Source organism: Colletes gigas, unplaced genomic scaffold, assembly GCF_013123115.1.
Source record: "Colletes gigas isolate AHSC1104 unplaced genomic scaffold, ASM1312311v1 Colletes_gigas_Sc00001, whole genome shotgun sequence".
NCBI lineage: Eukaryota > Metazoa > Arthropoda > Insecta > Hymenoptera > Colletidae > Colletes > Colletes gigas.
Window position 1 is genome coordinate 7,440,720 of NW_025106630.1, and position 20,375 is coordinate 7,461,094.

At 43.7% G+C, this 20,375-nt stretch overlaps 2 protein-coding genes across 3 annotated transcripts; one reads left to right on the forward strand and one right to left on the reverse strand.

Moving 5' to 3' along the window:
- The first annotated feature begins 758 nt into the window (after positions 1-758).
- On the forward strand, positions 759-15,996 carry LOC122397049 (pyrokinin-1 receptor-like). The gene is made up of 5 exons (XM_043395880.1): positions 759-3,090; positions 4,247-4,653; positions 12,960-13,177; positions 13,465-13,885; positions 15,048-15,996. Exons 1-5 carry the CDS (start codon positions 2,666-2,668, stop codon positions 15,293-15,295), a joined length of 1,719 nt encoding a protein of 572 aa, XP_043251815.1. The 5' UTR covers positions 759-2,665; the 3' UTR covers positions 15,296-15,996.
- On the reverse strand, positions 15,725-19,370 carry LOC122397057 (glutathione S-transferase-like). Of its 2 annotated transcripts, none has more exons than XM_043395894.1 (5): positions 19,227-19,370; positions 17,082-17,217; positions 16,745-16,912; positions 16,524-16,663; positions 15,725-16,185 (listed from the first exon to the last, which is right to left on the reverse strand). In XM_043395894.1, the coding sequence occupies exons 2-5, from the start codon at positions 17,212-17,214 to the stop codon at positions 16,018-16,020; spliced, it is 609 nt and encodes a 202-aa protein (XP_043251829.1). In that variant the 5' UTR covers positions 17,215-17,217; positions 19,227-19,370; the 3' UTR covers positions 15,725-16,017. The 2 variants fall into 2 exon arrangements, with proteins under 2 accessions (XP_043251829.1, XP_043251837.1); XM_043395902.1 differs by having other exon boundaries at positions 19,223-19,350.
- Positions 19,371-20,375: the final 1,005 nt, after the last annotated feature.

The following is a 20,375-nucleotide window of genomic DNA, read 5'->3' on the forward strand; positions in this document are numbered from 1 at the left end:
TTTGGATCAAGCGTTCGAGATAACAAAATATACAGGATGTTTGAAAAATATATGTAAACGCGTTTAAACAGCTGAATGTATACACCGAGAGATGTGAAACAACTATACTGCTCGGTTTCCGTGAATATTTTGGTTGTTGACACGAGGGTTAAAACCGCAGTTGATACGCATTGATAACAGGATTAAGTCGAGTTTGAAAAATGTAGATAAGAGTACAGTGATTCGAGAGTCACGCGAGGTTACGGAGGGTTAACGTTCACGAAACAACGCCGATTACAAAATCGTTCCGCGGCGACACGCGGCGGGCCAGAATCGAAATTCAGCTGTTCAGACTTTCAAATCGACGCATTGTTCGATAATTGATCCCATTTATCGTGTCAGCAACGACAGTGTACTGTTATTCTTCCGTTCGAGTCGGTTGAAACGCATGATTGCTGCATCTTGTTGGTCGATCTTCGAAGGATCTTCTGATTTAGACAGTTTCGCAACCCATCGAGTTTGATCTTAGTTGCAAAACAATGGCAGACGACCTAGGAAATGTTTTACGTGTTTTCGAGTGGTTGGTTTGTAAAATTTCAAATTTGGCCCGTCGGAGGCCCGTAAATTGGTGTGTTTGGTCGCGAGCGGGTTGGCTCGGGCCTCGAAATAGTGTCGGGACCCGGTGACGCGCGCAAATCAATCCGCAACCCGTTCCAGCGTCGATTAAACTCAACGTGCCACCAACAGACACGCGCTCGCTCCTCTGGCAGACGGTCGGTTCGATGGATCGTCGAAGGATGTTCAGTCGCGGGCGAACCACGGGCTGATCGCGTACACCGCGTGACAAAACAGACGCTTCTTCTCCGAAATGCACTCGGAACTCTCGCGGTTCGATCGAACAGGGTGAAATCGGAGCGATCGGAAGTGTTGTCAGCTTGATGAACGATCGAACGACACTCGCGGAAAATGGGATCGTTGTCGCGAGAAGAACGACTCTGAAACTTAATTAAATAACATCGACGGACGCAGCAACAAAACCGTGCGGTAAACAGTTTAAATAATAGTGAATTAACCGGTGCGGACGATACGTCAATGTATTTTAGTGTCGACGTCTGTGGAAGAGAAAATCACAGTCGAGGCGTGACTATCTATCGTGAACTTCATTAAAATAAAGTACTCGATGAATCGTTACGTCGTGAGATATAGATTGACCCGCTGTCCCTACCAGAGAAAGTAGACGTAATAAAAAATTAACTGTTACGAAGGAGAAAACTATCGAAAGCTCGAATCGCGTACAAATACTTTTATCCGCGTTCGTGGTCGTGTTCGATAAATAATCGACGAAAGTCATGCGGCGATCGAGTCGACGACTCGATATCGAATCGTCGTTGCAAGGAGTGGAAAGATCATGCTGGAAATTCAATGAACGGAATGGCGTGATTGTTGCGTTACTCGATAGAAGTTGATATTGGCAGCCACAACATCGAGTTAACTATTGCTGATCGATAATTATCGTGCATACATGCCCCAAAAGAGCAACTCAAATTTCAGTTTCGTTTCGCTAAAACTAGCGAAATCGTCCGGATTACGTCTTTATCAATCCGCCACAGATTACGAAGCCATAAATTTACTGAAATACTGGAATTAAAGATGCTTCGTTCACGTCGTACGTCGGTTATAACGAGTCTCTGGAAAAATTCTTGCGCCGTTGTAACAATAGTTTGCTAGAGATGTAAACCTTGGCAAAATGCCCTTTCGCGGACAGTACAAAGTTTTAGTATTCTCGTTAGGAAATCTAGAGCCGATATTTTAAAAAGAAAGACGATACAGCTAGAACTGGATCTGGTTGTAACTTAATTGCACCGACGATATTCAGTTCGACTCGGAACGGGATATCGAATAGCCATTACGACTCGTAAACACTCCGCGATGGTGACCTCGCGATCAACGTAACAATTGACAGGAACTTATATTAATCGTCTCGCGAAGAAAGGAAAGTTTCCGTGGCAGAAACGTTCCCGAAAAGCCATCCAAGTTCGGATGTCGAAATCTGCGACAGTGTCGTCGCTATCACGAGGACGGATCCAATTCCCGAATTCCGTCCGGAGGGATCGAGCGTCACGGGAAGGTGGTTTCCGCATGCTGACGGCGCATCATAATAAACCCGTTTCATCGCCCCGGTGATTTTCTATTAATATGCTCGACGGAAGCCCAACGGCCACCATTTCGTCGCCCCGTCCACGACAAGACGATTTCTCGCGGTGACCGTCCGATCGACGGTGACTATTTTCGAAGACGTCGAGGATCGTCCAGCGTTTCTGCGTCCGTCCCTAGGGCTCAGAAGTCGGATCGATCCATCCGCGCGCCGCTGCGGGCTCAAATTGGCCGGAACAAACCGAATCGCCGCAGAGCGTCTCGAACGACAATTACGAGGATATTTTTCAAGATGGATCACACGGGATCCACTTGCACAACGATTACGCTTCCCGTGCGGAAGAACGTGTACCTACACCGCTGGTAAATCGCAACTTTCTGGTTCGAAACGGGTATACAGCGATCGTGTTGCCTAACTGCACCATGAACGTCGCTGTTACGTGGTCGTAAGTCGAGGTTGCCACGAAGTTCCATAAAGGAAAACGATCGTAACGGTAATTCGCCCTCGAGCTGTCCGGATCTGTTCTCCAAGATGATCTCTATCGGCTCGAACGCGTCGGTGGATACCCTGAAAGGGGCCCAGCGAGTCAATAATCTGACGATCGGTCTGTTCCTGCAGCAGGAGGACTCCTCGACACGACGCGACCCCCTGTACATCGTGTTACCGATCACGATCATTTACGCGGTGATATTCCTTACCGGGGTGGTCGGTAACGTGTCCACGTGCGTGGTGATCGCGCGTAACAAGTCCATGCACACCGCCACCAATTACTATCTGTTCAGCCTGGCCGTTTCCGATTTGCTGCTGCTGATATCGGGCCTGCCGCCGGAGATGTACTACATATGGTCCCATTTCCCGTACGTGTTCGGCGAGGCGTTCTGCATTATTCAGAGCTTCGCCGCGGAGACGTCCGCGAACGCCACGGTCCTCACCATCACCGCCTTCACCGTCGAGAGGTACGTGACGACTTTGAATTACCGCCCTCGACCGGCCCCTGGACGGAGAATAATGGCCATCCAGGATCTCGAGAATGCCACGGGACGTTCGAAACGGGCAAACGAATGGGCCCACCCCCTTTTAACCCTCGACCCGTCCTGCACCTCTGTCGAAACTGTCGCGATCGCGATCGATTGTACCCGTTTAATTGTACTCCTCTTTCGACGGAGACTTTTCTTATTTCGAACTCGTTAATAGATAATGAAAATAGTATTTTACAGGGTGAACAATTTTAACGGAAGATTCTAGAGGCCAAAATGAGACGAATCTTCGCCATAAGTTATTAGCGTTTAACGTTCCCTACAGGCGGATAATATTTCTCTAAAAGCATCAGGCATTCGAGGTGTACGATTACACCCCTTGACGTACAGATAGGTTCGTTGAACCGTAACCCTTCCTGATTGACGGGAACTTGTCGCATTCTTTCGGGCTATTCGATCCCTTTTATTTCTGGGAGCATAACGTCCACCCTCGTTTCGCAACAAAAGAAACGCCGGTGTAATTCTATTTTGGATAACGATGGAACGTCGAGTCGAAAGAATATATCGAAACGGACCCTTTCCAAGTTTTATTAAACGCTTATTGAAAGTCGATGTTTTTCACGGGCGAACGATCACGCGTCGATTTTGTTTATACATCCGGGAAACGCAAACCTCATTTTTCCGACGTTCGATTTATTTCCCGTGACTTTTTTCCCCCCGTGTCTCCCTTGTGGCGTCGAATTTGTTGACACGCGTCAGCTTTGCCAACGATTCTCGAACCGTAATTACAACTAACAGCTGTTGCAAGCTTATAATTCAATGAAAGCAATTTCACCGTAAAATGAAGCCTTCGTTTTTATTTTTTAACGCTGTTGTTACACGCATGGGATAAAAGTGCACCGGAATTGATCCGTATTTTACTACCGACGACTGCAAAATATTCTGCACGGGAATTTAGATCGGTATTTTATTTAAAAATGATGCTGAAAATTGTAATTATCCCAGCTTCTGTCGATCCACTATTTACTCAGGACCCATCCTATGTAATTTCGTCCATTAAATTTGACAACGACAGGTTCAGAAAATTTCGTGGTAGGTTCGAATATAATTTCGATTTTTCGTTTCGACGTTTCAGGTACGTCGCGATCTGCCATCCCATAATCTCCCACACGATGTCGAAGTTGTCACGGGCCGTAAAATTCGTGATTGTGATTTGGTTGCTGGCGTTGTGCCTGGCCGTGCCCCAGGCGTACCAATTCGGCATCGTTTACGACTACAGCAACGGTTCGATGATCTCGGACAGCGCTAGATGCTCGGTGAAGTGGACCCTGATCGACCACGCTTTCGAGATATCGACCATGCTGTTCTTCGTCGTGCCAATGACGATCATCACGGTTCTCTACGTCCTGATCGCGATCCAGCTGAGAAAATCGCGGCTGCTCACGGCCGCCGTGAAGAGGAACCACTTGCCCGCCGGACTGAATCACTGTGACAGCGGCAGAGGGAAAAGCTCCGCCCAGAGAAACGTGGTTCGCATGTTGGGTGAGCGAAAATGTCACTTTCGATCCTATTCTTTATTTCTTACAACACCACGGACGCGCAGTTAAATTAAATCTTTGCAAGGACTGGGTGTGTCTACTCCAATCCTCGCAAACATCTACCATCGCGATAGAAAGGATACTTTACGTGGAATTCAAAGATTCTTTGCACAGATAATTTTGGAGGCTCAAGAATTTTAACGCGAGATTTGATTAAATGTAGATTTCTCTCCCGATTTACGCGCGATTGTATCATGTAACACGGACTGTGTCAATATTTTTATTCGACGCCGTGATGGATCGTAAATTGAACCTACCACAGACTTTATAGAAACGCTATTTCAATTCCTCGAGTGTATAGAGGCTGACACGGCATCAATCATAATGGTCACGCCGTGGACACTTTTCTTGGCGAGACAGGAACCCGTATGCCACTCTACGCGAAAGATATAAACAAGAGAATATAGACTGGGGGTCCGGTGGACCTCGTTGTTGGCACTCTAAAGCTACGTCTAACTCGTTTTAATGCAGACTAGACCCTCGTTTCAGGCAGTAGAAAACAGAGTTGGGTCGATGTAAAATTGCTCCATCGTTCAACTTGATTTCCAAACACAAAATCATTGTTCGTCCCTCGCTTGACGTAACGTTGTTTTGGAAATAAAATGTCTAGCATACAGAATGGCGCAGGAAATCGATTACCGAGTCCATTCGGGGCTTGTATAATTGGTCGTAATTTTTGTCTCGATGATTTCTATTTTTCTGGAGGATCGTTTAAGAAACCGGTTTGTCGAAACTTAACGATAACTGACCGTGGAATCATCTTTGATTTATAGAGGATGGAAAAAGAGAAACAACACCTTCACGAAATTCTTGCCGATAGTCGGATAGATACGTTTGACTTATTATTTGCCCAACTTTGGGAATGTCAAGAGGAGTTGGCTAGACGTAGTCCATGGAAGAAGCAGGGTTTGTTGCTTTACGACGTCGTAAAAATAGTTTTTTTGCGCGATAAATTCTTCTAGGATACGTGTCTTTACGGACGTTCATGCCAGTTTTTGGCCGAACGTGAAATTTATTGGGTCCGGATGCTTTCGTTCCGTTTCCTGGATTGTTGCTAACGTTTAAGAGCAACTTAGGTAATAAAAGGAACTAGACGGAGCACGGTATTTGCTTTGATTAATCGACAAAAAACGTCGAGGATGAAATATTAGTTAACGGACGAGCGAATCGATAAAGATGAGCCGATGGGTTTAATTCTCTGGAAATTCTTTACCCTCGTACTCGATAATAATACTGGATAAAATGGTAATCGAACGAGCAACCTAATTTGATGACCGTGCTGTATATATATATTTATTTAACGTCTCGACGGGAAGAACAAACACACAGTGTACAATCAACAAAATTAGCTTTAACGAAAAAAGCGACGTTGACCGCGTTTGGGCTCCCCTTAAATGTTTACTTAATTTCTCTTTCATTAAAATGGAATGTAGAATGTCCACTACTTTCCATATACAGGGTGCTCGATCACACCTGGGAAATAATGGGAGATTCCGGAGATCAAAAGAAAACAAAAATCAAGAATATCAATTTCTTGACTAAGGCTTCGTTAAAAAGTTAGTCAATAATTTCAAATCGTTTTGGAAAAATTATTTTTGGTTGCTGGGGTCAATTATAATCATTTTTGGTCGATAGACATATCCCCGAAATCCTACCCACTTTCTAGAAAAAAATTCGAGAATTTGTGAAATTTTTCGACGGAAAAAAAAATTTCAAATCGTTTTAGAAAAATTATTTTTGGTTGCTGGGGTCAATTATAATCATTTTTGGTCAATAGACATATCCCCGAAATCCTACCCACTTCCTAGAAAAAAATTCGAGAAGGTGTGAAATTTTTTGACGGAACAAAAAATTTCAAATCGTTTTGGAAAAATTATTTTTGATTGCATGGGTCAACTATAATCATTTTTGGTCTATAAACATAGTTTCGAAATCCTACCCACTTTCGAGAAAAAAATTCAGTACAGGCGGAACTTTAAACGTTGATAACTATGTAACGAAGCCTCCATCAACAAATTGGTATTCTTGATTTTCGTTCTATTTTGGCCTCTAGAATTTCTCGTGATAATTTTTTGAAGGGGTTGCCGAACACCCTGTATTTTTATCAACTTTTAATGAAATAATAAATGAAGAGCTGTCGAAAGGAAATCAGAATCGCAAGAAACAGGGAGCAGGAATTTTCGAATTCCAAGCTGACCAGAAATACCGCTAACGGAGCGAACGATCATTTCATCGACATTATTAATCGCATCCACTGACCTCGATATTGATCGAGCGTCGCGGAATTCGTTCGTGGCGGAAAATTATCCCGCAGAGCGAAGGAAAATTCTTCGAATTCGGTCCGAGGTGTATCGAAGGGACGCGTTCATCGGCTCGTTCCATTTCGAGCGGTCGTGGATCGTTTCGCCTTCTTCGATATCGCCGTCGATCGAGTCGAACACGAACACCATAACCGCCAAGGCCCATAAACTGACCGAAATCAAGGGATCGTGCGATTTTACGAGCCTACCTTTCCGAGTATCGTCGCAATAGAAAACATTTCGAGGCATAGTTTATCCGGGTAAACGATGCGAATTTACGAGATTCGAATCAACTATCCTCTTGAGTTGCTCTTGTTAAATAAAAGTGTCCAAAGAACGTGCCACGAATCGTATTCGAATACAGAAATCGTATCGGAGCAATGGAACGTTCGAGGTGCGATTTTCAGTTGCAATCGCGCGACAAATGCTCGCTCGTTAGAACGGAAAGAAGAATAGGCGCGGACGGTCGAACACGCTAAATCCATTTTTGGATAGTCGAATGCGGGGACACGGATTTTTCTACGCGGTTCGAACTTTTCTCGAGTCCACTTATCGTCGATGGAGAGAAATTCAATCCTCCCTTGGAGAGCACGTCTTGATATCGAAATCGATTTTTCGGTATTATCCGAGTGTCGAAAGTTGAAACATTAAGCAAAGGATCGGGAACGTTCAACGTGTTATTCATGGTTCGTTTCCTTTAGCAAGACGTAGCGAAACTTTCGTCTCGATGGAATACGACGCTTCCTAAAGACGTCGTCGACTCCTGCCTCCGTTTAATCGGACGAAACAGACAATTGCCACTTCTGACCGTTTCTTTTTTCCTTGGGAAACCCTCTCCAAGAATTTATCTGTTCGTCTGTGTCTGTTTACGAGACAATTTTTTATAGCGTGAACAGCGTTGGAGTAGAACTCATGGTGCTGCAATCGACGTTCCACCATAATTTTGAAAATCGTGGCATTCTTATCGCGACGATAACTATATTTGCATTGTCGGAAGGCCCACCGCGAGGTGCCGAGTCGTCTTTGGATCGCGTAAAGTTTGAAATACGACGATAGTAAAGTTTAACGCCGGGGGAGTTTCTTCGGTTCATAAATTTCACGGCAAATTATCGGAATCTGTTTATGGCCTCTAGTGTTTTGACAATGTAACTATCCCAATGAAAGATCTTGATCTACTTTAACGAGAATATTCTTTCCTGTTTATATTCCGTGTTAATGGAATCCAACATCATCGCAGAAAAATAGAAATAACCTAACGCAAATGAACGCAAAAATAATTTATATCGCGCGCTGGGCGCAGTAGTAAAAATAATTAAATCCCATCGCGTTAATAGGATCCCCCTGATTACTTTATGCCTTGTGTATTTATGCACTGTCTGCAATCATATTTAACACGTTTACTGCGGTTGGGAGCATATATGCTCCGTATCGTATTTCGTTTTATACCAGCCATCTTTCATCGAACATTTATTACGCGCTAAGTCGATAATTTATGTTTTTTCCCCCCGAGATTTACAAAATGTAAATGATTTACTCGATGTACATTTCGAAAAACTCCATAAGTTTAATCAAATATCTGTGTAGAACGTACATGTGGCAAGAGAGAAGGTACGTTTTTCCTACAAAAAATCAATATGTTTTAAATTTAAATTTAACGTGGCTCTGAAAAGGGATGGTTCTCGTTGAGCAAACAGATCCTCGCTACAAAGGGTTTCGGTAAAAGCGCAATAAGCGAGGTAAATCTATCACGGTCGTCTGAACGAAGACAGTGTAATATGCATATTGCAACGAGAAAGAAAGATCGCTTCCTGGTTAAGGGGAAACGATATTACAGAAGCAAGTAGAACGTGAACAGCGTCTGTCAGACAGACAGGCGGAAGGAGGCGATGAAAAATTTCATACGGTTTACAACGTTAATAAAAATCATACACTCTGTAGAATTCTCCATCCCAGTTTCGAAAACAGTTAACTGCTGTTATCGTTCTTGATTTCGAGGTTGTTTAAATATAGCCTTCGAAAGGAGTTCAAACAAACCATCGCACATGTGGCTGATTTGCTTCAGTCGTAGATCCTACTACCTTCGACCCTATCTACCGTTCGTCTTAAACTTCTATTATCTCCGGCAACGTCCTTGATAAGCGTCGACCTGATTCGAAGTTACCGGTCCTCCCGCCCCCTCGCTGTTCATCTGGTGATTTCGATCAACCGAACGTTTCCCTTTGTAAACTGTCCGCGACTGTCTTGTTTATAGTTACGGATTTACGATCCGTGACGCGTACAGCAGTCGACAAACGTCTCGAAGCCCACGACGCCTCGCGTGTCGCGTGTAAATCGGATTTAATTTTAAAGTGGCGTCGCCTCGTAAATTCTTCGAGGTGATCGGACGCTGGGTTTCGGCGCGGGCGTGTCGCGTCAACCGCGGAAAAAGGAAACGAATTCCACGGATTCCTACGCTTATCCCGCCTCCCAGTTAGGCGTTCGAGGATAATAAAAGATCAGTATTTAATGCAAAACCCTTTGGTACGATAGACAGTTCTGCGTTACGAGTAAATACGGGGTTAAAGGATTTTTTAATCCGCGAGACAGAAGCTTTCAACGACCGTTTACCATTTCTATTCGGAATATTTTCAATTTTCGAAGACATTCGTTATAAAAGTCATACGGGGCGGTTTTCCATTTCGCTCGGTGGAAATTAATTTGACGCTGGTTTGAAAAACGCAAGCGATAACGGATAGGATCTAGAGTGCGTCATTTACTCCCAGGGCCGATATCGGGCGTAAAAATGGTCGATATGACCCGCGGCTGACGGGGAGCCTCGATTTCGCGGTAATGTTTTACATTTTCTGCCGCTCGGCACGCGAAAATCTATCCTGCGGTTGAATTCCCGGCGTGTGACGGCCGCGATTTTTGCCACGGTTATCTCACCGATGGCGAACAGCTATCAGGGATGAAGATAAGTGACCCCAATGCACTCGTAAATTCGGTACCGTTGCATTATCGGTGGTACCTGTTCTCTTTTGGGCTCCTTTCCGCGATCATCGATTACGCCCGTCGTTTTGCCGCCGCAATGCGATCGTTTCGTGAACCCGCGCGCGCTGTAAAAACTAGCTGCAACTTATCGCCGCTGGCTACGAACGTGATCTTTTTTCGTCGGTGTTAATTAATTCGAGACGATCGAACCTCCGTGGAACAACAGCCATTCAGAGGCATCTATTTACGGCCGTACACTAGCAATCACGGTTTGTATAACTTTTTGCTGCGCTGCACGCGAATACAATCTATTTCTTGATCGATCCGCTTACGTAAAACTAGAACGATCGTCGGTACGCGTTCGAACTGGTCTCCCAGCGACCAGACGATAACACGGCGATTCATATTTCACGTTGGTAAAACCGGAGGTTTCCGTCTGTAGATTGTGGTCTTTTTGAATGAATCGAAGAATAGCGTAGAAAACATCGACCATCCTCGAGCGTCGTTCGTAATGCGGAATTGTGTATTTTCTTAATGCTCCTGTCTATTGTCGGGTGAACACGCGAACAATTTCCATTCGGATCGTACGAAACTCGCGCGTCTCGCATGGCGTGCACCAGACACGGACTGCATTCAACGTTCCAGCTGCTGACAGTTCGCCAGGACTGTATAAATCGTTCCTTGTCGAGTATCCGAGGAGAAAATAAACCCAGTCGCGTGTGCGTATCCTAACGTTTAGATGTGCTTGAAACACTACCGAAAACCACTGTTCTCTTTGCTTCTTTCGAGTATCAAAGCGTCGACGGAACAGCGAAAATAACCCTCTCTACCGATAAAATACAAATTAAATTTACTTTGATCGGTCCAGAGCGCTTCGATGACGTTTTGCTTCGAATCGGTGGCTTCCTAACTGGCTTCCTCCCATGCAGGCACCTTTTACCATCGTTTAAATACAAATGAAATTTACGTCTCGTTCGTCGAAACTTGGATCTTCGACGCAGGTGTTCCCGGACAAAAGCAAGACTCTCGGTGACATTTTGCTTGGAATCGGTAGCATCCTAACGGGGTTTCCTCCCACGTAGCTCCTGTCGAACATCGTCGAACGGACCGACAGCTAAATTTGCGATGCCCAGCAGGGTCACTATTGTTCCTATCGTGTCGTGTCGAAACAGAGAAATCAAAGCGACAGCCATCTTCGAAGGCCGATTTGAAATTAAAATTCTCGTCTCGTGAATTCGTGAATGGTCCGAAACGGGACGAGATAAATATTCCACTGTGGCCATTGAACGAACAAAGGGATTTAATTCACCCGCATTTTTCTAAATTAAAAATCTTATTTCGCGCCCCTCTTGTAAGATATCGTCCCCCAGGGGTGTAGCGACACTTATATTAGGAAATATCCTTCAGTTTCTATATACTCTCAAGTTCACGAGCGTCTGAAATCTGTATGAGCAGAGACACAGAGAGAAACCCGGTCACGAAACGGCTTCGTTGCTAATTACGAAAGTCGCGTTCGTCCGTCGCGCGACAAAATTACCGTGGCTACGTGGGCAACGAGTAGAACTTCCGTCGGCTATTCTCAGAAATAAAAACTGCGAAATGAAACTCGAAAGAAACAACGATAAATCGTTCTCGCGGACGGAACAAGCTTACCGAACTTTTTCTCTACGTTTGACACGCATCAAGCTTTCCTTGTGCTCGTTTTCCTCGACGGAATACCATTTCAACGTTTCCTCGATCGCCCGAGGCTTGAACTATTTCCATTGTTTTATATTTTAAAATCATTTTTTTAGACTCCGGACCGTTTGTATTTCAATAACTTGTAGAAAAGGTAGAAAATAATCGCGGTGAACGAGTTTATTGAACGAGCAGAGGACCAACAACTTGTTGACAGATTATTTTTGCGGCGATACACTTTATCGCGATCGGGAGTTATTTACGGCGGAAGCGCGTTTTTCGAGACACTGTATCGCCATGACCGATCGTATTTCAGCGTCGGGAGAATTGAAAATGACGGATGAGCGGTTTTTGTGATGCTAAGTAACCGTTACGAAAAATGGGGGACGTCAAAGAGCAAACGCGTTGCAGTCGATCGCGTTTTCTGTCTTCGTGGATCTCCGCGAGCGCATTCTTTATTTACAGAGGCGCGCAACGTTTTATTCGCCTCTTTGTAATTTCTGTGCTCGGCGAACATCAGTTTCGACGCGAAAATGACACCGAGATCGCAGGTGGTGTTAAGCGCGGTGGTTTCGAAACTATAGAATGCAATTATTGGAGCCTGTTTACGCGCGCTGTTCGTTCGAAACAATGTCGTTATCGTTGCACCAAATTGCAAGGTTATTTAAGAGAAGATCGTAAGTACCGATCTCTGTTATATTTCAGATGCAAAGGAGAGTCGAAATAAAATTTTTAATGCGACTAAAAAAAAGTGGTAGTTACGCCAATGGAAAACCAGCGAAAGTACGGAGAAATCGAGAATAATCTGTCCTTACGCCTATGGTTTCCCGAGCCAGTTGCTTCCGCGTTTTTTTCTCTATAGACAGTTTTTTTCCCACGCTCCTTCGCGTAGCTCGTAAGCGCCATTGTTTACGTTTTTTTTCTTTTGTGCGTACGCATTACCAGGAATCTCTGCGTGCCAATCTCCATTCATTTCTCTCGATCGGTTCCAAATATGGACAGTAGCCGTAACTCGGCGTAGAAGCGTCGGATTTCTTTCGAATAAAGCTTGAATTAAAAGGGACGAATTCTTGGACAAACTGGACGACATTTTATCGATCTAATTTGCCTTAAATTTTTACTTTTGAAGAGACTATTATTCGTAACTTTCGATACAGAATGGAGTTTATTATAAACGAATATCTCTGAGTTGAATTTATTCGAGCACGAGGATCTCTCGAACGTCTTAGTAGTCCATTACGAAGTAAATCGATCGCTCTCGAAAAGGTCAAAGCCCACGCTGTAAAAGTATTCCCGTTTGCAGTTGCAGTGGTGGCGGCGTTCTTCATCTGTTGGGCGCCATTTCACGCCCAGAGGCTGTTGGCTGTGTACGCGCAAAGCAGCACCACCGAACCAAAACACGCGTTAGTAATAGTCTACACCATCCTCACGTACATGTCAGGAGTGTTTTATTACCTCTCCACGACGGTGAATCCACTTCTCTACAACATCATGTCCAACAAATTCAGAGAAGCGTTCAAGGTAAGTTATCGCTCGAGAATCCCCAGCGGAGGCCTACGGCAGCCGAAGACCTCTTTGAAAACCGTCTCAAATAAATTCGTTTCCCCGTATTAAATTTATCTGGAAATTCACCACCACTCGAGATAGGATTACTTTAAAAAAAATACAACCGGTCTCTCGCGTTATTTATTTTCATCCTCGATGACTTCTAACGCTTTCATCTGTTTTATCTATACGATTAGTTTTTATTCCAATAAATGAAATCGAGTACGACGGAGTAGGTTGAACGAACTAAAGTTAACTTTCAGTCGATGCTGTCGAATAACTGCGGATGGAAATGGTCCAGCCGGAAGTCGGTTCCCAGACAGCCAACGTACAGCAGCCTCTCCAGGTACCCGAGAGCAGTGACCAGGCAGGCGGACGACCGTCAGAATTCCACGTCGATTTCCGTCAGCGACGAGAACCAGAATCCGTCGAACGCGGCACGAACCACCGCCACCGAATTGAACGGATTCCCGGAACGAAAGGAGCAGGATCATCGATCGAAGGCGTGCAGGATCAATTCACGGAAATACGGGAGGAGCGTGTCCAGAGGATCGAGCACCAGCCAGCTCACTTTGATGACCTCGATCGGCAAGAGCTTCAACGAGGGCAACAACAACGTCGCCGCTGCTTGCGTCAACGACTGCTTGTTGAGGATCCAACGTCCAGCGAGGGCTGTCACTTTCGGTGATTGTTAAACGTTTATTAGATCTATATACCCCCCCCCGACGTTACCAGGAACCCTCAATATTCTTCGTACGATCGAGGAAGGGTGTTTAAACACACAATCTTGACTCCCAGGTGCTATAGCGAGCAAAGACATTTTCTCTTGGGTCGTTCCATATATATTTGATGTTTATCCACGTTGTGACACTAATTCTAAGCATACTCGAGCTGCTAAGCCAATAACCACACTCGATCTGAAGTTGACAAGCGCTTAATCTACCTCCTGGAACAACGGGTTTAGATCCAGAATTACCACAACTCTGAATATTCTCCGTCTGATCGAGGAGGGCTGCTTAAATAACACGATCTTGACTCCCAAGTGCTGTTGCAAACAAGATTTTTATCTTTCTCGCCTACAGAGCTAAAGTGCAGTGTAAGTCTGCTTTTCTGCATTCGCGATTTTTCGTTAAAAACCATAAGATGCTTGAAAGCCCCTTTCCAGAGACTTGGTCGACTCTACCCTTTTGCTGTTAAAGTTTTAAAGCCCTGTACACACGCCTCCTATATAAAGGGCTTAATATCCAAGAAACACGAAGCAACTTCCTGAAGGATTATCGATAAAAGAAAAGAAAAATAGTATTTGTTTCGAGAGATGGAAACTTGAGCTGCGAGATCCTTTCAAAATTTTCTTTGCAATTACACGCGTTGTGTAATCCTTTCACCGCCTTCAAAGAGCCAGTCGCTAACGTATAAACCACGTTATCTGCTTTTCGAGTTATTATCTCTGTTAAAGTGCAAGAGTGGGAACGATAATTCCTGAATTCTTTAAACGGTATTTTCGACATCGTCCATGCAGACGTTCGGAACCGATGTTTATTTTCGTCGATGGGACTATTCGTAGGATCCGTGACGCTTTCCACCGTGCTAGATGGATGGCCGAGGCTACATATTATTTGGAAACTCACCTATTTCGAGATCGTTTTAAAAGGAATCCGGAAGAACGTTTAGCTGCTCGAGATATATGTACCTTTTTAACTAATTTATATATTCGCTCGTGGATCCGATAATAGTTCATGTATTTATAGTTAAAGCATCTTTTCGATTTTTGATCGATGTTAACGATCAAGAAATTTTTTATCAGGAATTTTTGTTCCCAGAATGATTATTGGAATGTTTGAAACAGGTGTACTGGCGGAAAGATTGAGGCTCGGTACCAAAGGGCTGTTTCAACCGCAACCGAAGATCATGGCCAACCCTTCGACGAAACCGGAAACAGCCAGCGCGCTTCCGTCACGATTTCAAAGCCACCCGAGCATCGAGAGCTCGAACACCATCAGCAACACCAGCTTGCAGGATCTAGACGAGACCGAATTCACTGGCACGGAATTGGCTCAATACATGAGTACATTAAATCGCGACAAGATCACCTGACGCTCGTTCCCGGAAGACAGCGTCTGATCCTTGTTCGATCTCCTCCGGATCGGAATCCGATCTTTTCGAGCGCGCAGAGAGATCGAATGATGCTGACTTTCCTCTAATATTCGAATCGTTAAAAAATACAGGTGACTTGAACACGTTCGAAAGAGTCTACGATCGCATCGACTGGAACTCTCAGCGGGAATTTAAGGGACTATTTATCGCGAGTGTGTATTTATGCGAAACGAACGATTTTAAAATTTACTCTTCCCGAAATAAAATCGATATGATTTGGCCCCCTTGTACAACTCCACGCCGGACTCTTACATATCTGTCTTTGAGATTTTGCTTTTTTCGTACAGTATATCGTCGAGACCTACGAGGAACAGTTCGAGAAGCTCGCGTTAGGTGAAACGCTCTCGTCGAATAAAGCTACAAGTTAAGTACAAATTTATTTCTTCTTTTATATTGATCGATGTTTGAAACAATACACTTTCTTCGTACACCGAGACGCGTACATTGAATTCTCTATTTATTTTTGTACATTCTCTGTTAACGCGTGTCGCTGAAACGCTCGGCGTAACATTTGTAAGATAGAACGTGTTGTATAGCTTCTTTGGAATCTTGTGCGGCTTGTGAGTAATAAAAAAAAAAAAAAAAAAGAATCAACGGGTCCGACGCTGCGAATTGTTTTTGTTCGTGCATCGCAAACGCGTTGAAAAGATGGTCGAATGTTTTTACAGGGTGGTCTTCGGTCTTGAGTCCAGGTAAGCTTTGATTTTCGGCAGAGCTTTGACCTTCTCCACCAGTTTCTTCAGTTCCGGGTAATCCTTGTTCAGATCCTCCCCGATGATGTTCGACAGAAGTTCCGTGTACGTGGTGAACAATAAATCTGCCCAGGACAGCTGAAACAAATTCAAACGTCAGTTTCGAAATCGTTTGTCATAGAAATTTCGTCCTCTCGATTTGCAAAAACATTCGCGCGGAGAAAACGTAAGAAAAGACGTTTCGTAATCGGTGTGACGCGCATCCGCCACTATTCGCAGTAATTGAATTAGTCATTCGGTACTAAATTGTCGAGAGATAGACTAATCTCGTTCGCGATGGACGACCTCGGAGCATTCTAATCCTAAGAAGATTTGAACGAAAAAACCGTGCTGGTGTCTCGTAACAGGAAACGACTGATCGTCATACAGGGTGTCGCAGAAATAATATTCTTTCAACTTAAAAATAAAATAATCACCTTTCCATTTGCAAGGTAACCATTGTTACTCTTGACCTTCTCTTCGAGCTTGCTAAGGATGGTCGGTGCCTTGGCGAACGCACCTTCCTTCAGTTTCGCCTTGAATGCAGCATCCTGTTCCCAATGATACTGAGTAAATCCTGCAAAATCGTCGGGATCGTAACGAAAAAGTTCCTTATCGTTCGTTAAAATTTCGAAACCGAACGGGAGGCGATACGCACCTATTTTCAAATCGTCCAAGGTGTCGACGATGGCGTCGATCTCGTAAGATTCGACGTCGTTGGAGCCGTAGAGGTTGTTCCTTCTGGCGATCAGGCGGGAAATTGCCTTGGATTGGAAGTAAGGTTTTCCGTCGATCTCCAAAACGGGCACCTGGCCCATTGGCATTTCTGCGGGGGAGAAAACAATTAGCTGCTGTTCGGCGAAAAGGGCCCTTAAGTTCGAGCAAACGTTAGTTGCGTTTCGTAGTGCATGGGGGAATGATTAAAATTATTTGCAGTCGTGTCAAGGGCTGATCTAAGGTTCTCCATAAAAAACATGGCGTATCGGGACACTTACTAGGCTTGTATTCTGGCCATTCCTCGAAGGTGAGTCTTTTATCCTCGAACTTGATCCCGCTCTGGTGAAGCAAGAACCTGATGCCCTCGGCAAGACCAGTGACATTGAAGTACGTCAACTTGTAGGTAGTCATTATCTGCATAGAATATCACGATTTTTTAATTATGGAAATTCTGGTAAAGAACAGTTTACGGCGGTGTTCTTGAAAACTTCAATGGCACGTAGTTTTCGTGAATATTCGTCCCCTCGATGAATCGAAACGCGGAGATAAAGGAAAATAAATTTGTAATACTTGTCCGACCACTTTGTAATTCCGATTAACATATTTAAATTTTCTGCACGGGCGCCAAGTTTAACGTTGCACAACGAAACGCGAAAGAGTGCTCCGAATGCGTAATGACTCTGTTTAAATGTATCTACACGCTGTCCATTCGATCGATCTCAGTTAGTTTGCCGATTATACGGTCGTTTTTATCAAAATTCGATCGTAGAACGAAGAACTGAGCCATCGATCATTCAACGCGATAGAAATGATTACACAGAGTATACTGTTCGAAATAGATGACCCAATTTTATAACGCGTTGATTGCCATGGGAGTCACCGGTGACCGGCACTTGCTTATTCCTTATCTTTCCGTTAGATTACCATTGCAAAAATCTGATTTTTGTTACCAGTTTTGAGATTGTAAATAAAGACCTCCTATAACACGGTTCATAAATTGCAAAAACCCTCCTATAACACGATAACATGATTTTTGCTTAACATATTTAACACTAGATTTACGGGCATTGATCGCATATTTATTAATACCTTTCATGTTGACGATTACGATTTTTCTTTTAATTAGAATATGTATTCATGCCATTGCATCCATCAAATTCAACATAAGTTGTTAATAAATAACATTTACGCGTTCTGCAATTTTAAATATGGAACATCCGTCAAATTGACAGCTTTAAATTACCTTAAAATAATGAACAATAGTGGCTTCACATGAAAATACATAATTATAATTTATTAAATTATTATTGCGTTAAATTAAAATAATATGCTTCTGTAGAATTAAAAAAAAATATTTGCTTTTAATCAGTTTTCGGAACTCCCCTTTTTATACTGGTTCTGGGTCTCGTATAACGCGGTTTCACACAACACGACATTTTCTAGGAACCTATCCACCGTGTTATAGGAGGGCTACCTGTACTATTCTTTCCTTTCTTTTTTTTTTTTTTGCAATATCATACTCGATTTATTCGTCAAGTAACGGGCTCGTTTCGAACTGGACACCCCGTAGATGATTCTGTGTTCGAAACATAGACCGTCCGTCCAATGGAGGGACCGGAGATGTTTCAATCAGTTACGCAATCAATGACAGTACATCGTTCGAGAACATTTTACGCTATCTGCGAGGGGCAATTTGCAGAGTGTCGTCACTAGGAATCGCATAGTTGTAGTTAACAGTCACGGCATTGAAGTTAATTAACGGGTGGAACCAGTAGGAATAAACCGGCTGAAAAAAATGTGACCTCGTTGCGGTAAACTTAACGACAGAAACTAACGAGCAACAACAAATACATACGGGACAAATAGAAATCGGTTACAAATTCGAAATTATCACCTTCATTGGCTTCCTGGGTTATCCAGTTCGAAATACTTAATATTTACTAATCGTATTAACGGGTTGACGGTATGAACTTTTAAACGATCAGTTGGCTATAGTTTGGAACTATATAAAACGGAAAATACACGATCAGACTGTCGAATATTCCTCTCTTTTGCACTCTAATGTGAGTAAGTATCGAGAACGCGTTTATATACAGCGAAAATCGAAGCTGACGCGTTAGCTGTCACGGTGGTCACCGGTGACCGGCACTTGGCAACCATTTTCGAATTCTGATACTTAATTTTAAACCGAGTTACCGTTGTTAGGTACGCTATAATATAACAAATACACGGATATAGCGGTCGGTAAAATTGGAAGGAACGAAACTACGCCTATCGATTTTAGATAGCTGCACGAAAATTCCAATTCTCCGAGGCGTAAAGTAGGCCAACTACGACGTCGCGTTTACGCGAAATTTCCGGGCGGTTTCTATTCGTGACGATGAAAAGTTTCGAGAAATATCTGGAAAAATAAACGCACTCACGGTGGTTTCTGTGGGTATACACTGGCAGACGACTGGAATCGACAAACTCTCGAATACTACTGATTCCGCGTTCGCGAACCAGTTGCTTTAAGTAAGGATCCAACCATCGTTCGATGGTTGCGTTACCAGATGGCTAGACCGGTGCCCGGAGCAAACTGCCCCTCCACTCACGTACATCGATGCACAGACACGTGTACGTGAGCACCTGAGCTTCGTGCAGCTTCGGAAATTCGAGAGAGAACATGCATACGAGCTCTCCCTCTTGCTCTCAAAGCGGCTGAGCAACGATCTGCTTCAACCAGCTGACACAGGAGTTTCAATCTCGATCAGAAGTACCATTTACCTACTTGGAACAGTCTTTCTACCTTTACACAGTGTATAAGATTACTATTGTCAACGATTTTATACGATATTTAAAGAAACTATTCGAAATTCGCGTATTTCAGCTGCTTCGAGAGCGAGAAAGAGACTGTTATATCGGCCATCTTTCTCTAATTCACGAAGATGCCCGAAGCGAGGCTCACGTACACGTGGCTGTGACACGTCAGCGTGTGTAGGTGGGACTGGTTTGTCGTGTGATAAAACTGTTCGATGTTCCCCCCTACCAGCATGTGAGCCTAACACATGCAATCATGGTTCTATGCAACCTCTGGCGGCTTGCGATAGAACGCTCGGTTGTACGAATATAAATATGTATTTTACAGAGTCATGCACGCTCGACTTTACGCATGCTGCTCTGTCAACGAATTTGCGAACAGTTGCAACATAGTATTATCGAATAGTTTAGTCAAACCTTGATTAGATAATTCCAACAGTCACTATGATTGTCAGATTTTTGGAGCAAGTCAGAGGGAAACAAATTTTATCAGTTTCCTTGATAAAAATAAACGCACTGTAATTGTTGTTCTATTGACTACCATACCAAAATGATTCATTCGTAATTTCTAATAAAACTTGTAAGAAATTTACTCGACTGAATTTTTGAAAATTTATCGTCATTTTCTATTAGAGAATATACAAACATTTCCATTGCATTATACATTTCTTCGCGTATCTATCGTTTCGATTCCTTTGGTACACATAAATACACTATAATTGTTGTTCTATTGACTACCAAACCAAAATGACCCATTCGTAATTTCTAATAAA

Bases quoted from the DNA above. Each gene is read 5' to 3' on its own strand.
- LOC122397057 (XM_043395894.1), bottom strand. From the start codon at position 17,214: ATGACTACCTACAAGTTGACGTACTTCAATGTCACTGGTCTTGCCGAG. The intron at 16,913-17,081 runs GTAAGTGTCCCG...TCTCCCCCGCAG, and splicing joins ATGGCCAGAATACAAGCCTA to AAATGCCAATGGGCCAGGTG. The intron at 16,186-16,523 runs GTGATTATTTTA...AATTTGTTTCAG, and splicing joins GTTACCTTGCAAATGGAAAG to CTGTCCTGGGCAGATTTATT.
- LOC122397049 (XM_043395880.1), top strand. From the start codon at position 2,666: ATGATCTCTATCGGCTCGAACGCGTCGGTGGATACCCTGAAAGGGGCC. The intron at 4,654-12,959 runs GTGAGCGAAAAT...TCCCGTTTGCAG, and splicing joins AAACGTGGTTCGCATGTTGG to TTGCAGTGGTGGCGGCGTTC. The intron at 13,178-13,464 runs GTAAGTTATCGC...GTTAACTTTCAG, and splicing joins AATTCAGAGAAGCGTTCAAG to TCGATGCTGTCGAATAACTG.